Here is an 18579-nt window from a genome sequence, read left to right as displayed (position 1 = left end):
TGGCAGCACTCTGATGCTCTAGTGAGTCGAATAAAAAGACAAGCTTATTTTCAAAGTTAAGCTCAGCTATATTATTCTGCTGCAGATAAACATAATTGGACTAACTCAAAAGATGGACTCCCAGTGTTCCCTTTGTAAGCATTGTTAAAGATAATGTACAATACTGTAAAACCCCATGGTCACGTGTTATAGCAGTTTTAGTTATAGGTGTCATATCACTACAGCGCAAACAACATAGTCTACTTCAAATTGTGACACCAAATATCTCAAATATATACATCCATTAAAATAAAAGAACAGCAGGCAAATGTTATTATAAATAGCTAAACTCTCCTACAAAAAGCAACACTACTACACTGTATCTAACTTTTATCTATATATTTTGTAATCAGAAAGGGTATGATGCCGTTTAAATTAAAAGTGAAAAACATACCACGTGTGACACGCCGATCCTGTGCTCGTGGATCAAGTCCCGTGTAGTCAGTCTGATGGCTAAGGTTGTATTGAGCGCCCTTTTAGAACACGAGATTTGGAGGCTCAGTGACAGAGACGCTTCTGTCTGTGGGCGGGCACCCCTGCAGACCACGCCCACTCACTGGTTGAAGGACTGTGCAGGAACTTATAATAGTACAGAAAAATAATATAAAATAAAATGACATGAAATAAAAATAGAAAACAGCAACAAGATTAAATGTTTTAAAGCTCTCTGAAGTTGAACCCAGTTTGGTTTTAATGTTCTGCGCTGGACTACGAGCTAAAGTCTCATCAGTTTGACTATAAGGGCAGCATTTCAATTGTGTACTAATTTGCTTTTTCATTCTGAAAATAAAGAAACGCAGAAGAATCGTTCCTAGCGTTTTCGCCTTTTGTTGTTATTTTTTAAGCTATTTTTTCTGGTTTATTATTTTCTGCGGAAATTATAAATGGCAAATCAAATAAAGACTTTAAAGAACATAAAGAAACCCCTCGTAAAGACCACTTCTCTATTTTGGGAACTGCTGTAGTAAAAATGTTTTTTTTTCTACGTTTTTTCTCGTGATTAACTGCCCACTTCTAGATTTCCCTTTGGGCAGCTCTTAATGGCCCCTGTGTCTGTGTAACTTCAAAAATAATGTATCGAAGCAGGAAGCCATCTGGTGCCTTTGTTCTCTTGGCTCGTGCTGTTCTCGTGCCCCTGATACGGCTGCACAATGGATTCCCTCAATCAGAAATCCAATATTCAAAAACCCCGCCACCACGCCGCATGTCCTGCCTGTCCAATGCCTGCCTCGAAGCTGCTGGCGTTTCTTATCCACACTATACTTCACTATTTACTAAAGAATTAAGAAAGACACAGTCTTTAAGTTACAGCTAGGTCTTCTATATACTATAGGACATACATATGACATGTCACTGACGCACAATCGAGTTTTTGTGTGCTGGTGCATTGAAGTGAGAGAAAGAAAAGTGTGTCAGAGCTGGAAACGTCAGCTATTGGCGGAGAAGCCAATGAGACGCTGTAAGTTTACCTATGTCAACTTTGAAGAGCAAAACAAATGTGCGTCACCAGATGTGTGCTTGGAGCTTGGCTTTTGGCTTTGTTAGGCTTCTTTGGATATTCAAATCCTGTCTGAGCCATCCATTTGGTTTGGGCAATGCGCAATTACACGAAAATATCTCCCCGCCTCTGAAACGAAAGACGCTAGGCTTGCTGTTTGGCACTGCAATAGATTTCATTTTAAAGAGGGCACAGCTAAATAATAATAATAAAATAAATTAATAAATAAGTCGTTACAGTTAATAAATCGACATTAACTACTGCCTCAATGCAATCATAGCTGCTCTTTCATTCAGTTGGTTTATTTATATTTCATCCTTTTGTCTTTTGTCAGGAGTGAAGCAACATAACATTATGGACTTATTCTTATGTGCAAACACAGTTTTAACCATGATTCCATTGTGTAAAAAAACAATACATTCTGTGCACTGATAACAGTGGCAACAGCAATAAAATAACGCTCATAGCATAATATTTGACTAGAAAATAGCTCAAATGATTTATTGTCATGTTTAATTGTAGATTTTGATATTCACAGTTAACATCTGAAATAAATAAAGAGCCAATATAACAGTTTGATGGGGCTGATTTCTTATTATTTGATAGTGGTGTTTTAATTAGACAGGTTAGTTTAAGTTCAAATAAAAATATAAGAATATCCACCTTTTGTCTCCTATAGCACGTGACCTGGGGGGACGCTCAGGGGACAGATTCAGTGACGTCAAATGGTCGTCGTGCATGGTAAAAAAAAAAAAAAAAAAGTTTGGATTTTCCCCAATCCGCAGATGCCTTATGAAAACGGCGTTGGTTTAAGCGTGGGGAGCTTTTTGGCACATTGTAATACGTGTTTGTTTGCGTCCCCAGATGATAAAATGTGACATCAGTGCTTTGACGACATGTATAAAAATAACGCTGGTGCTATGTAAAAACATTAGCATACGCACATTACGCGCACTGTCCCCACATCTGATGCTAAAAAAGCGTCATTTCTTTTATTACACAAACAAAGCTGTTTACTATTTGTGGAGGGACACACAGACCGATTAACAAAGTGAAATGAGACTTTAGTATACTCTAATATAATCTAATAATGATCTTAGTATAATTTCCTTTTCTGTTTGTGTCTGCTTTGAAGATGAAATAGGGGCAAGGAAGTTTGGATGGTTTATGTATTTGATGATCTGAAACATGTGATATATGCAAAAATAATAAAAAAAATAAATTAAAGAAAATGCTTTTTCCACACACAAAGAGCAATGTGTTATGGATTGTCAGGTCTGGATTGATGAATGCACAGACAGAATCAGACACCAAACCATAGCTTTAACCTGTCAAATGTTTTTATTTTACACATTTCAGCAATGTGGACATTAGCAGTATCAGAAAAAGTACCAAAAAAAAGGATACCCTTGCAACATCTCAAAGTTGTTGAATCTCACGTCCTGGTCTGCTCTGTTCTTTGGAGATCAGTGACCATGTTGCTGTCTTGCTGTCTATCATGTTGTTGAACTAAAAAAAAAAAGACACAAGATTCCTTCCAGGAATTGGTTTTGGTTTTGGGAGATGCCTCTTTTGATTTATACCCAGGATGCCATTTCTTAGAAATCGATGCAGCGTGTACTATACAGACACGTTAGGATGTCAGATATTTTCTAAATGTAATTATTTTGCAGTCTTTTCATCTACACCACTTGAGAGAGAGACCCAGGCACACTATGTCTAGGGGATTTTACACTCAACCAGCCATCAAGGGGAGACTGTTGGATTTCTCATTTTTGTAAAGTCTTGACTTTACTTTGTCAGCTTCTCAAAGATTACATACTGTATATTCTCCCAAGACCCCAGAATTCATTCTTCTCCTCTATGAAGGACATGAGTCTGAAACTTCTACATCAAATAGAATTTATGCAATATATCTTAGTCCTACTGTAGAGTCACTAGGACATCTTGGGCTTTGTATTGATGCCACATTTGTGGGGGTTGGGCAAACAGAGCCCTTTCTTTTCAAAATGACAGGCATTACTGTGTCCACATTTTATGGCCAAGGAAGCCCAAGTGATACAATATTAAGATTCTATCGGTAAAACTCAAATTGTTTCTTGAATATCATATTTTTTTATCTTCGATTTGATAGGATTTCAAAAATTTGCAGTAAAGTGAGACTTTAAAATAAAGCTTTTATTCAGTGTTCCACGTATTAGACGAGAGGACTTATGAACTCCAATTCAATTCAATTCAATTCAATTCAATTCAATTCAATTCAATTCAATTCAATTCAATTCAATTCAATTCAATTTCATTTATATAGCACCAAATTAAAACAATGGTTGCTTCAAGGTGCTTTATATTGTGTGGTAAAGACCCTACAATGATACAGAGAAAAAGAAATACAGAGAAAACTCAACTATCAGATGAACCCCTATGAAAAAGCACTTGGTGACACTGGGAAGGAAAAACACCTTTTTAACAAGAAGAAACCTCCAGGCTCAAGGAGGGGCGGTTTGATACAATTAAGAACATTTTCTCTCCTGATATTCCTCATGTACCAGTCTATACTAAATCTGTAATGACTTTTTAAATTATTTTGTTAATAAGGTCACTGCCGTCAGGTCAAATATTTCTCCATCATCCTCCCAGTATCACACTGACACTTTGCTTACCTCTGATACCTGGTCCTCTTTTACTCCCGTTACCTTACAGGACATCAGTGCTTTCTTGGTCATATGAAACTGACTTCAAGCCACCTTGATGTACTTTCTCCATCATTTTTCATTAGTGTGTTTGACTCTATTGGCCACTGTATTCTGGAAATTATTAATACTTCTCTTTATACTGGCTCAGTTCCCAGCTATTTTAAACAAGCTATTGTTGAATCAATATTAAAGAAAACAAATTTGGACCCATCTCTTCCAAGCAGTTACAGGCCAATATCAAAATTACCATTGGTGTCAAAGATATTGGAAAAAACAGTTGCAGAACAACTTAACAACTTTTTGGAAAAGAACAATGTTCTGGACATTTTCCGCTCTCCACTGAACCTGCTTTACTTAAAGAGTCTAGTGACATTCTGATGGCAGCAGACTTTGGAGAGTACTCCGTTCTGGTTATGTTGGATCTCACCTCTGCTTTTGATACTGTTGATCACAGCATCATGATAAATAGGCTGAAGGACTTGTTTGGGATTACTGGTGTTGTTTTAAAATGATTTATGTCGTATCTATCTGAGAGATCTTTTACTGTTTGTATGAATCATGTGTTGTCTGAAACATTAGTTCTGCCTTCTGGGGTACCTCAAAGATCTGTTTTAGGTCCGATTCTCTTTTTTTGCTGTATATACTCCCTCTAGGCCAAATTATCAGACATCACAATAATATTTCTTATCATCTCTATGCTGATGACATTCAGTTATACTGTTCTTTCAAAACTTCTGAGTTTTACAAATTGTCGTGTTTAAATAATTGTCTGTCAGAAATCAAACAATGGTTAAATGACAGTTTCCTCCAGTTAAATGCAGATAAAACAGAAACCTTGATTATTGCACCTGATCACATGCTCTCAGAAATTAAGCAGCATATCAGTTTTTTAGACCCTTCATTTCAGCCGAGTCTCAGAAACTTAGGTGTTATATTTGACAGTTCAATGTCTCTTGAGAAACACTTTAAACAACTTGTCCGGAACTGTTTTTATCATCTAAGAAACATTTCTAAACTCAGACTACTGGTGTCAAAGGCAGAACTTGAGATGATTACTCATGCTTTTATCTCTTCTCGTTTGGCATATTGTAATAGTCTTTTTACTGGTCTCAATAAATCAGCTCTGGATCGCCTTCAGACCGTACAGAATGCTGCGGCAAAACTTTTAACTGGCACAAACAAGAGCTCACACATTACTCCAGCTTTGGCTTCTCTTCATTGGTTGCCAGTAAATTTTAGGGTTCATTTTAAAATTTTAGTTGTAACTTTTAGAGCTCGGCACGGTGAAGCTCCCCAATATATCTCTGACCTGTTGAAACCTCATGCTTCATCTCGAGCACTTAGATCATCAGGTCAGAGGTTACTGGTGGTCCCACGTACTAGGTTTAAAACACGTGGGGATTGGGCTTTTCAGGCACTGGCACCAAGGTTGTGGAACTCTCTGCCGTTGTATTTACGCTGTCTGGACTCCACTGACTCCTTTAAAAAGCAGCTGAAGACATTTTTATACAAAAGAGCTTTTAATTGATTTTTTCACTGCTTTATATTATTTTATTTCTATTTCTGATTTTACTGTGAAGCACTTTGTGATTTTTATCTGTGAAATGTGCTATATAAATAAATTTTACTTACTTACTTACTTACTACAAGTTGGTGGTGATAAGAAGCAGTGTGTAAGCTAGGGCTCTGAAGTTTTTTCGTAACAATATGTTGAATGGAAAATATGAGCCTTTTCAGTTGAATTCAACTCTATTGAAATTGGGTTGAAAAACTTTCTTTTAACAAGAAACCCAAACACACAATCTGAAGGATCTCTGATTACATCAGACAGTAGTTATGCAACCAGGATTTTAAAAATGTCAAAACATGTAAACCAGACACACAAACCAAAGGAAAGTGCTCATCTCTTAAAGCTGAAAGCATTATTCATCATATCTGTGTATATGGCACTTGAATAAAACCAGTTCTAGTTAATTGACAATTCACTGTGCTATCCACAAATGTGCATATTAAAGCTTAATGATGCAAGAAGAAGCTATGCAAAGAACATAATCCAGAAATGCTGCCATCTTCTCTGAGTTGAACCTCATTTAAAATTAACTCCGGCAAAGTAGAAAACTCTTCTGTGGTCAGACAAATCTGAATTTGAAATCTATCCAGCTTGTTATCAGTACTCATTTCAAAAGCCTGCATAATGCTGATGATGGTATAAGAGTGCACTGTGCATCTGGAAAGGCACCATCAGTTGTGAAAGATGTACATGCAAGCTCTAGAGCAACATATTCTCCAATCCAGAAGAAGCCTTCTTTAAGGAAGGCTTCACATATTTCAGCAAGACAATGCCTTACCACATGCAGCATCTATTACAACAGAATGGCTTTGTACTTGAAGAGTCCAGGTGCTGAACTATCCTGCCTGCAGTCCAGACTTTTCACTAATGGAAAACATTTGGAGCATCATGAAATGATAAGCATGACAAAGTAGACACAGGACTCCTGAGAACCTAAAACACTATATCAGACAAGACTGGGACAACACTGCTTTCCCAGATGTTCAGCAGCTTTTTCCCCCTTAGTTCCCAGATGTTTACAGACTGTTGCTCAAAGAAGAGTGGATACTACACAGTGGCAAACTGTGACAACGGTTTTGAGATGTGTTGCTTCAATCAATTTTAAAACGATTAAATATTTTTCTTAAATTGATACATGTTACACATGTAAAGATTTGAGTTTTAAAATGTAGGCTTATGAGATCTTCAGATCATTGCATTCTGTTCTTATTTACTTTTTACACAGCTTCCCAATTTTTGAAACTGAGTTACCATCATTGTCTATGCTATTGTCTCGCATCCCCCCCAAAACCGTTCTACTTTGATGTGTCTTGTATTGAGAAGGACTCACACAGAATTCAATTCGTGGTTGGAGTCTGGCTGGCAAGTTAAGTCTAAGGTGTAAGCTTTCTATTTTCAAACATTTAAGCTCAGTTTCCTGTATTGGACGGTACCAAAAATGCCACAGATATATAAAATCAAACACCTAGTCATACAATGTGGCTACATTTCTGAAAAAAATAGTTCATTTTAAAGAGATCATTGAGTTGGAATGTGATTTTTCCCATGGCTGCGCAGCTGCTGTGTAGTGTAGGTGACCCATACTTCAGTCATATAATGTGAATTCTACTAAAAACTACAAAGACTATAGGGGGATGGTAAAAGAAAATTAGATGGTTTAAACATCGTCATGGTGTTAACACCATACTAAAAGTTTACAGTAAGTGTGCAATGCAGATAACTTAGTTTACCAAATGGCAAACAGTAAAGCCCATAATAATTTTTTACAAAGCCAAAGTCAGTCCACAGTTTGTTTGTGTCTTATCTGTTGGAAAATGCAAGCTATTGAATGTACCAGGTTGTCATATCATGTCAAACAAAGGACACAGTCAAGGAATTAGAATTATTAAATATTTGACATTTCAATTGAATCAAATATTTATTTCACCAGCCTTCATCTGGAATGGCATTTTTGTTTAAGCTTTCAGGGGAAAAAAAGAAGAAATAATGATAAATACACCAGTGCTGATATGCTTTTAAGAAAAAAAAACATCAACTGAAATGTTTGTCTTATGTCTCTCATGAGTCTGGCACAGATCATCACAGTATCACAACAACAAAAGTCAGTTCTTGTTTGAGCCAAAACAGAAGGGTACTCTAGTCTTTTTGTTTTTTGTGGTACTTTGTAGATCAAAATAAGACTCATTGCTTCTGCTACGCCTTGTGACCTCTTGGTCTTGCCATCACTTTGCTGTGGCTTGCTTTTTGTAAAACCTTGCACTGTGACAACTGGGAAAGGCTGGAGCCCCCTGGACTGGATAAATGTTTAGGAAAATGGATGGATGTTTGTAATTTCTAAGCAGTTTCTGCTTATATATCTGTACTATGTGTATAAATAGCTTAATAATTGATTACAATCAGATTTTTGACTGTTATAATAAAATTTGTATGAAACATGCTTTACAAAGATTTCTATGTCTCATCTTAAACACATTTAGTATAATTTAAAAAATCATATGTTTTATTTTCTTAGCTAAATGTACAATACAGATTTGTGGGAGATTTTTCTAACAGAATTAATGTGGAGCCAAACATTAGTGACCATGGAAAGGGCATATTTTAAAATAAAAACAAACAAAAAGATGATATTTTATATATAGCCTAATTGTCGTCTTTAATGTTTCTGCACATTTTGAGTATTTATATTATATTCATATATATTGTTTATTGCGATTACTTCTCGCCTTTCTTTTAGTACCGACGTGGGACAATACTCTAATTTCGTTGTACAATTGCACAAAGTATGATCGTGCAATGACAATAAAGAGTTCAGTTTGTCAATGAAAGAATGGAAACTGGCAGAAAAAAACGATTATTGGATGTCTTTTTTTTGTAGCATTTCACGAAAATATGTATTTTTGAGCTTGCCGTTATGTATTTGGTATATAAATTTTCAGTCTACTTTAGGCTACATAGAATAAAATATTTTTTTTGTTTGTTTGTTTTTTGTTTTTTTGCTCCGTACACAAAGGTCAGTCCTGAGTCTAGCAGATGCTTTCGTGTCATGTGGATAATGGTAGCGTAGAATTTGGTTTGGGTCGCCAAACATCGTTTAGGGTGCAGTCGCGATTTGAAGTCTGGAAAATCTCCAAGTCTGGAAATTTTCATGTGGCTCCATGAAGTGGAGACGATCACCTTTGGCAGAGCAGAGTCCTTCGACGCATTTGGTTTTACGCCTCAGTGCGCTTCAGCTCCATCTGTCTGAACGCTTTGGCTCGTGTCAGTCTCATGCCGTTTATACAACCAAATTCTATTAAATCTCATAAGCAAACTCAGCGATTAGGATTTTAAAGATGTTTTCTTTAGTTGCACAGGATAGCTCTTTGCCGTTTCATCTCTTCATCCAGATTGTACCTTGTCCACAATTATACTGAAGATGTTATAATTGGTATACTTATTGATTTATTTCCGCGGTAATAAACAATTTGACAGTTTATTTCATTTGGTTGAGTTGAAGAAATGAAATGGGGATTTAAATACCTAGTTTTACTGGAAACAAACAAACAAAACAAATTATGTGCATCTCCCACACAGTTGCTGTAAAACTTTGAGTGACTCCACTTTTCTGTACACCCTTCAACAAAGGATCACTGTGCCCTAATCGTGCACAGATGGATACCCACGCTGAAACCAAAACAAAAAAGGGTCCCAACCGAAGCCTTTCCTGGACTTTTTTTTTCGTCTTATCGCGAAGTGCCAGTTCCCATACTGGACTTGGTGGCGGTTATTTGAGGCCCCATGGGGCAGGGCGCGTGCAAAACCGTGCATGTGTAATGCTTGACAAAAGAGGAAGGTTAAATCCCTGAAGCTATAGAGAAGAGCAGATTGCAGTCGATGGGACAGCGTATCCTTGTCTAAATTATGAGTTTGTTGTGCGGTATATCTGGTTTCGCGTGCGTAAAAATTTACTTCAGTGTGATGCACATGTCTCGCTCCTTCTTGTTTCCTTGGAAATTCCCTGCGCAAAATGTTTCCATAAAACTCCAAGGTGCTTCACTGACATTAAACATCAAAAGATCTATAACTAAATTTATTTGACATCATTTAAAACAGAGAGCGTTTATATGCATTTTTTCAGTTTTGTCTATTTTTTATTATGAACTCCTAGTTCTGAGTATTCTAGATGTTTTCTCCCTTTTCTACTCATCATGCCGTTTTAACTTGACTGTTACAAAAATACAACAATTGCACCATTGCGGTCATGTCCCCCTCCCCCACCACAGCCCCCTCCCTCGCAAAAAATGAGAAAAAAAAGAGACAAAACAAGAGTGAAGCACATTTATGGCGAGAGGACACATGATCGGGAGCAGGGGCTGGGATGCTGATGCGAGAGTGGTGCAGCAGCGGCAGACGGGGGAGGGTGCATAGAGACGGGAGACGAGAAAGGCGGGGGTGAGGTGGGGTGGGGGGTCCCATCTGTTGCTCCGATCGTGGCGCGTGCCGAACGCGTGAATCCTACTGGCAGCTCATAGGCCTGAGAAACTGACACTCTTTAAAACAGCATTTAAATAAAAGCTGTTTAAAGTTCTGGAGGTTGATGTTATATGTGTCACAGTTATCGTTTACAGATTGCATTATTCTTGTATTTACATAATTTGTAGGGAATACTTAACATTTCCATAATTCATAGTTCAAAATTCATATTTAAGTGCGACGATTCGTGGGAGTATTTATCAATTTTTTTCAATTCTTCCTTTAAACATGTGTATTGTATTGCACATGTATTGCACGGCTATGATATGCGATCTTATATTGCACATACACGCCTCATTTTGCTTGCATTGCGAGCTGTCCGTCACCTCCCCCACTGCTACAGGTAAACACCGTGTTGTCGATATTGGAAGCAGTCTGCTGAGGGTCCAGAAGCAGATGTTAATCCATACATGGCTTGGCTTGGGTATCTGGTTTATTAATTTTGGAATAGATTAGTCCTCCCCTCAAATTCATTCATCTAGCTCCTTTTTGTTTTGTTGTGGCGGGAACGAAACCATAAATAAACGCACGGTATAAATTTTCATTATGCAGGATGTTTTTGTGTGTGTGTTTTTTAATCTAACTTGTAATTGTTCATTTATAGCTGTTTAACTTTGATGGGTCTTATAAAAACATGCTGACTTTACTTGTAGGAAGTGCTTAATACAAACATAAACAAAATGATACATAGGCAACTTTTAATAATTAAAGTTATTAACTAACAACGTCACGAAAAGAACAATGATACACCGTAGATAATTACAATGGCGGTTGTCTGCCTAAGAAAAAAACAAGTTTTCATACCCTGCACTTGTAATTTGATCTTGGATAGACGTTGAAGCCTTAAATATTAAATGCAGTAAAACGCAGCAGCATCACGAAACTCCGCATACCAACATACAGACGCGGGGGGCCAGATGGTCCAGACAGGATTTCTACTCGTCTCCCAAGGGCCTCGCCCCCTGTGTCATGCCCCCGCTGCAATGGCTTGTGTTCCCTCCCCTCTGACGCTCCGGCTCCACATAAATAGGAAGCTCGCCAGCTCAGCGGCACACTTCAGCTCAGCCGCTCAGGAAGCAAGCATCTCCCGTCAAAAGCACAACAAGAAAACGCAAACAGAATGAGTCCCAGCTTCACTACTGAGGCCAGCCAGCCTCTCCCTGCAAGGTCCACCGTGGCCCAGAGAAAACAAGCCAACGAACTTAGAAAGGTAAGGAGAAGACGAACCACTACGCAGCTGTTTGTTTTGTTTCTGGAAATGTGTTCTGCGTTAACCCTATCGGTACAGCCTAGTAACAGTGTTGAAATTATTTTTTGTAGACTCTTAAACCCCTGCTGGAGAAGAGAAGACGAGCTCGCATCAATGACAGTCTCAATCATTTGAAGAGCCTGATTTTGCCCCTTGTTGGCAAAGATAACGCACGCTACTCCAAGCTGGAAAAAGCGGACATTCTGGAAATGACAGTCCGCTTCCTCAGAGATCTTCCTTCCACCCCAGTCAAAGGTGAGCATTATCTCTACGACATGCATAGCACACTGTTGTCCTCCAAGTTTTTAACACCCTTCTTGTGAAAATCCCAGCCACTGATCAAATATCTCCTGTCCTCTCTCCAGACTCCGCAGACAGTTACAGAGAAGGTTACAAAGCTTGCCTCCAGCGTGTTTCCGCGCTGCTTCCCAAAAGTCTGGATCAGGACGCGTGCCAACGGGTGCACGACTTCGTCCAGCAGTCCATGTCTGCCACCGTCACTCCAACCTGCCTGAACTGCTGTGCCCAGAGCTCCAGGACTTTACCTCAGATCCAAGAGAAAATTATGAGCCTCAAATCCAGCTTCACCTACAGGCTGGAGACTCAGCACCGCAGCAGCAGCGCAGTGGCTCCAAGCAGAGCGCAGGCAGACCAGCAGGCTGTCAGCGCTGCTACGTGGAGACCTTGGTAGATTAGATGGACAGTTATCTCACGCCTGTTTATTTTGTGCTGTTTACTATTTGTACTAAATCAGTGGTAGTTTTAGTGAGTACGGTGAAGAAGAATTGTTGGAGCTGTATATAAGTTTAAGTCATTTTGCGTTTAATGCTAGAAGACTCGAGCACAGATATCAAAGAAACTGAAGGTTTTGAACTTAAAAAAATGCAATCCTCTTTGGGGTTTCAGAGTTACGGGTTGTAGACAACACTTTTGTAAACCCCACGGGTTATTTTGTTTGAGGTTTGCACGGTCGACTTAAATGTATTTTGGTCTGTGCAACAGAATAGTCAGTAAACACTATGTGTTAACTAGGATGATATATTATTTATGTACGACAAGACACGTTTTATGACATTTCTGTTTTGTCAATGACAAAATATTTTCAATAAAAGTATGCTCGACAAAGATGTTTATGGTGTTTGATCGTTTTTGTTGCGGTGATTGAAGGACCTCAAATTTATCACTGACCCTGGATGCCTTAATGAGACGATTCTGGGTGAAATGAAAGAAGAAAAAAGGCGCGCAAACGCACAAAGCCACAGGTCATCCAGAGCCCATTGATGCTGCTGAGCAGCTGCTCTATTGTTGCTGATGTAAGGCGCCGCTCTAGTTGCCGCCAAATCTGTGGGAAGAAGTACTGGTTGTGTCACAGGAAACACACTGAGATTACTGTGGGAGTAACAACAGACTAGACTACTCAAAAAAAAAAAAAAAAAATTTATATATATATATATATATATATATATATATATATATGTGTGTGTGTGTGTGTGTGTGTGTGTGCAGTGTATGTCTTGTATTGCTTTTAAATAATGTATAACCTTATTACAGAAAAACCATGAAACACCTTTTGCAGAAAACGCACTTGGTGTGACATATAGATGGTAGATGTAATCCCCGTGCTTTATCTACATTCAGTTTGTGAAAAGAGCAAGCCGTTTATAATTATGTTTTATTCAGATACAAATAATAATATAAGAGGTTTTACAAAATCTTGCAGAAATCATATTGTGTAGAAATTTTGTTAGACCTGCATGAGCTCAAAATGAGGAAAATTCGGAATCTAAGAGGAATTATTAAGTTAACTAAAAATTTGTTTTCAACCAATATGGTGACAGCGCATAACCTAAAGCATCAATGTGTCTTTTTAAAAAAAAAAGAAAAAGAAGCTGGTGAAGAGCAAAGATGGTTGTACTTTATAGAGATGAAATATGCAGAAATTTATTTGAAGAATTTATTTTTGCATTTGATGTTTTTCAGGTGTTTAAGTTAAATTGTTTGTTGCATATAGCTGCTGGTGTTGTAGCATTTTCTTTTTTAATTAGGAGAAGGATATATACTGCCGAATGTATACAGTTGGAAATTTAAATAAAACATTGTAAAATGTTTTCTTAAAAACTAGAAACTTCTATCTGCATTTTTAAGTTTGCATCACTTACATGTCAGCTTTCCATGTGGTATTTTTGACTCTTATAATAATGCTTAATCAAATTTCTGACCACTATTTCATGCATAATTCTTTTAGTTAGAACATATTTGGGGGTCCTCCTATGGAGTCACATTACTGTCAGTACTCCGGTTATAGAAAATATTTCCTGGGGACATCTCTCATATCAATGGATCCTTTGCACATTTTCTTTTGCCACGAATCCACACACTTCTATATGTTAGAGATCACTAGACCTATCAAAGGTTTAAACAGCCTCCAACTGCCATGTGATAAAAACAAATTAGTTATTTGGCGCCTTTTCTAGAACCCCTAATACTGATTTTAACAATTGGAATCTGAACTTATTATTTCATGTATTTCATCAATTTTTCCCCATAAATGGTGACTTTGAAAAATGTTTACCTTTTGTATTTTGGTCTCAGACTTGGAAAGACTCGGGTGTTTTCTCTATTTTCTGATAATATATCAGAGAAAACCTCTCAGTTGTTTCACCTGAACTATTATGCTGTTTCTCCATTTCATAGCCTTGAGCTACATCCATGAGTGTTAAAATCTGATTTGATGATAAATTATTTTGACACAAAGTGAATCATGGGGCAGTATGGTGGGGCAGCATGGTGGGGCAGCGGTTAGCATTGATGCTTCACTTCAAGAAGGTCCTGAGTTTGACTCCACCAGCCAGCGGGAACCCTCCTGTGTGGAGTTTGCATGTTCTCCTTGTGATTGCGAGTATTCTCTCTGGGTACTGGGTACTCCGGATTCTCTCTGGGCGTGGTTTTAGCTCAGTCAGATGAGCAGGCAACCACATGCCTCATGGCTGAAAGCAGAGGGCCTAGGTTTGAGTGCGAACCCTGGCCCTTTGCCGCATGTCTTCCCCTCTCTTTTTCTCTCACAGCTCCACCCAGTGCTTCCTGCATAAGTTCTCTAATGACTCTGCTATAGTTGACCTCATCATTGATGGGGATGACAGGGAGTACAGAGAACTGACCATAGGTTTGGATATATCGTAAAAGTGATTTGTTTCCAGTTTTTAACAGAGCTTAAATTTACTTCCCAGTGCTGAGAACTCAATCTGGCTATGTTTCATGTTTAAACAATTATGAAGGCTCAAAATTTCAAAAGAATTCAAAAAGGAGTTTTAATCTATCTCTATGAGCTTTGGGGGGCTGGAACATGTGATATATTTATAGTATGATGATAAAATTTGGCGCACTTTCAATAAACACATTGATGTTTACAAAAATGGTCAAATACACTTGATAAAGTCCAAAAATTACAACTTGCTGATTTGGAGGGGGTTATATGGGAGGCTCATTGAATTTCCATGGAATTACTCATTTGGTGAGCAAAAGCAAAGACTTTTGCTTAACATTAGGAAGTAAATGTTTTGCCATTTTGCATAACCAAAAGAAAAACATGTGGCCAGTTCTGACATCCCGTACTGATCAAACTTGTACATAAAAATAGAGAATGAATTCTGCTCTGCCATTAAATATCTAGCATTTCTAATTTATGTAGATGTTAGGCAGCACTTACCAGCACCAGCCAGTCATCAGTATATGCCTGCAATTCGCATAAATACTCTTTGCTTTCAAACGAAATGCACTAAATGGACATTATTGTGAACATTGCTGTGAACAGCTCCATCATGTCAGTCATAGAGTTAGATCCATATGTATTTGGACACTGATACAATGATAGTGTTTTTGCAATGATCCCTCTTTGCACTACCACAGTACATTTTACATGAAAACATTAAGATGTGATTGGAGTTCAGATTTTCAGCTTTAATAAAGGAAATGGGTACGTCTCTGCTGACCCCTCACATCCTGGACATACACTGCTCAAACTGCTGCCTTCAAACAGGCGCTCCAGAGCTCTGTTTAAGAACACCAGCCACCACAGAGACAATTTCTTCTCACAGGCTGTCACTGTGACGAACACAGTTAAATAACCCACTGTTATATTGTTCAGGTCATATAACTTCTGTGACATGTTATTTCTTACTTTTTAAAAAAAAGCTTTTTCTTTTCTTTGCATGCAGGAAGCAAAGTAAACTGGAAGCAAATTCCTTGTTTGTGTGCACAAATGTAGCCAAATAAAGATGTTTCTGATGTTATGACCATGTGCCATTTACCCATTGTCTGCCTCTGAAATGAAAAAGTACTGCTTTATTAGTGTCAGAAGTCTTTACAAAAACCCTCCAATTGTCCCATTCCTATATGGAGTATTCTTGTGTCTCCAGTTTGGTGGTTATGCCAGGATACTGTCCCTCCATTTTACTCTTCATGTAATCCCAGACACACTTGATAATGTTGAGATCAGGGCTCTGTGGGGGCCATACCTTCCAGTACTTCTTGTTCTTCTTTACGTTGAAGATAGTTCTCAATGACTTTGGCTGTGTGTTTGTATCTGGGACTCTCCACCATTTGACCTTAGGACTGAAGAAGCTTCTCGGATGAGAGGTGAAACGTCTTCAAGCAACTTAAAGAAGTCCAGACGCTTTTCTTTGCAAGCTCCTTTGACTACGATGACCTGGATGACTGAGAACCTTCACAGACATACCTGATGGTATTGCATGATGGATAAGTATCTGCCTGTATTTCTCAGGATTAAGAACACGATTAATCCTAGGCTTGGATGTAGGCTTCCTCACATTAATTGACCAAATCTCCAACTCCATTTGCAGAAATTCAACCCCAAACTTTCAAGGAACCTCCACCATGCTTCACTGCTGAAGCATGGTGTTGCTTCACTCACTCACTATTGTACCGCTCTCCAGCACTTCGATGAACAAACTGCCTTCTGCTACAGCTAAATATTTCAAATTTTAACTCGTCTGTCCAGAGCACCCCAGTTCCTATGTTTTTGTGCATGCTTAAGTCACTTGGTCTTGTTTCCACGTCAGTGGTATGGCTTTTTGACTGCAACTCCTCCATAAACATCACTTCCATCCAGACTTCTCCGGACAGCAGATGGGTGTACCTGGGTCCCACTGGTTTCTGCCAGTTCTGAGCTGATGACAGTGCTGGACATCTTCCGATTTCAAAGGGTGATAAGCTTGATGTGATCTGCTGCACTAAGTTTCCTTGGCTGACACTGCGTCAACAATCCTCAATGTTGCCCATTTCTTTGTGCTTCTTCAAAAGAGCTTGAACAGCACATCTTGAAACCCCAGTCTGCTTTAAAATCTTTGTCTGGGAGAGACCTTGCTGATGCAGTGTCCTTCACAACCTCACCTTGGTAGCAGAGTTTGGCTGTTTATCACCCAGTTTTAGGTCTCTTACACAGCTGATTCTGACCATTAGCATCTGTTTGGTATAACTGGTTGATCACCTGACTGTAATCCTACAAAGTCCCTGAATTTGATCAAGTGTACCTATGAGAATTGATGCTGGTTTGTTTGTTCGCTCATTTTGTAAACTGATAAAAAATAAACAATCATTATTTATCTTTCTGAAAGCATTCTCTGTTTACAACATTTTTTCCACACCTACCCAAAACCTTTGCACATTACGAGAATTTACTTCCATTTGGAACAAATGGAAAAATGTTACAATTCATTTATTTCTCCATAGTTATGACTTTATCATAGAACAGTTTATGATAACAGTCAGTTGTCATAGCACTTCACAGTTTAGGTGTCAGAAAAAAACGGCTTAAATTCTTATATGAAGTAGTAAAAAAGAGATTCATATTCATTCATATCACTACTCTTTAGATTTTTAACTCCCTGTTTGACGCTCTGCACTCGAGCAGACATATAGACGTTGTAGTAAGAGCTCAGTTTGGGGAGTTTAGCCTAATTGACACTCTTCTGAAGTAATTAACATTCATACTCTTTCAAACTTTTTTCAATTTTACATTCACCGAGAAATGATATTTTTACGTTTCCACCGAAGTGATAGCCTCCACTAAAATAGGTGAACTGTACATGGTTAGAGAAAAATACTGAATTTGGTGCTCTCCGTTGTTTGAGTCGTGAAAAGCATCGAATCTCGAGATGAGGCAAAAAGTCTCTCCACCCTTAATTCCCATGAAGTGTTGGTACATTTCAGACAAAGGCTCGCTGTTATCGGTCTGCACAGATGGTTTGTCGACGCCGAATTTGATTGAAAACACAAAAGAGGACTCTAACCGTAAGAGCAAAACAGAGAAGAGCCGACCCCTCCCACCACCATCGTCCTGCAATCCCAGCAGGGCGCGAGGGGCGCGTGCAGCAAGTGTGCCTCTCAATTTCAGAACAGGGTTTGACTTCGTTTGAAGATCTTTTGCAGGCTTCTGATCTCAATATTTTACCCCTTTAGTATTTATTTGTTTACATTTGAAGTTAAATGCTGAACTAAGATAGCTTCACAAATCGACCCCATTGCAATATTATACCTATACTCTATTGCGTTAAAAAATATTAACTCAAACTGAACCAGGTGGAAAGATAGGATATATATTATATTAGAGAATTTAGTAGTAGAATTGAGAATTTTACAGTCATATTTTATTTTATTTTTTCTACCACTGTCTCCGGTAAGACAAAATAATACTGCTTCGAAAAGATATCGACAGAGTCATGCACTCCTGCTCAAACATCTTTCATCTCTGTGAAAAGATTGAGCTTTGTTATGATAAACAACCATGTCACGATAGCGTGGACGCTTAAAAAAAAGAAAACAAAACAGAGGCAAGCTATGGGAGACAACTGCAGCATAGAGTAAAACGGGATAGATGCAAAGCTTCTTTCAGTTGGACCCTAACAACATGGACCTATTAGAAGCTTGCAGATGGGATACCCACGCCAAAACCCGCGTTGAGATCGTGTGTCGTGCGTGTGAGGTTTATAGAAAAAGAGCA

At 38.3% G+C, this 18579-nt stretch overlaps 1 protein-coding gene across 1 annotated transcript; it reads left to right on the top strand.

Annotated features, from left to right (window-relative positions):
* The first annotated feature begins 11256 nt into the window (after positions 1–11256).
* LOC101468206 (transcription factor HES-2) lies at positions 11257–12678 on the top strand. Its single transcript, XM_014407489.3, has 3 exons — positions 11257–11522; positions 11633–11816; positions 11927–12678. Exons 1-3 carry the CDS (start codon positions 11433–11435, stop codon positions 12250–12252), a joined length of 600 nt encoding a protein of 199 aa, XP_014262975.3. The 5' UTR covers positions 11257–11432; the 3' UTR covers positions 12253–12678.
* The last annotated feature ends 5901 nt before the right edge of the window (positions 12679–18579 follow it).

The sequence above is a fragment of the Maylandia zebra genome, linkage group LG20 (genome assembly GCF_041146795.1).
Source record: "Maylandia zebra isolate NMK-2024a linkage group LG20, Mzebra_GT3a, whole genome shotgun sequence".
NCBI classification, from domain to species: domain Eukaryota; kingdom Metazoa; phylum Chordata; class Actinopteri; order Cichliformes; family Cichlidae; genus Maylandia; species Maylandia zebra.
Note: the sequence above shows the minus strand (reverse complement) of the source record. Positions and strands in the feature narration are given on the sequence as shown.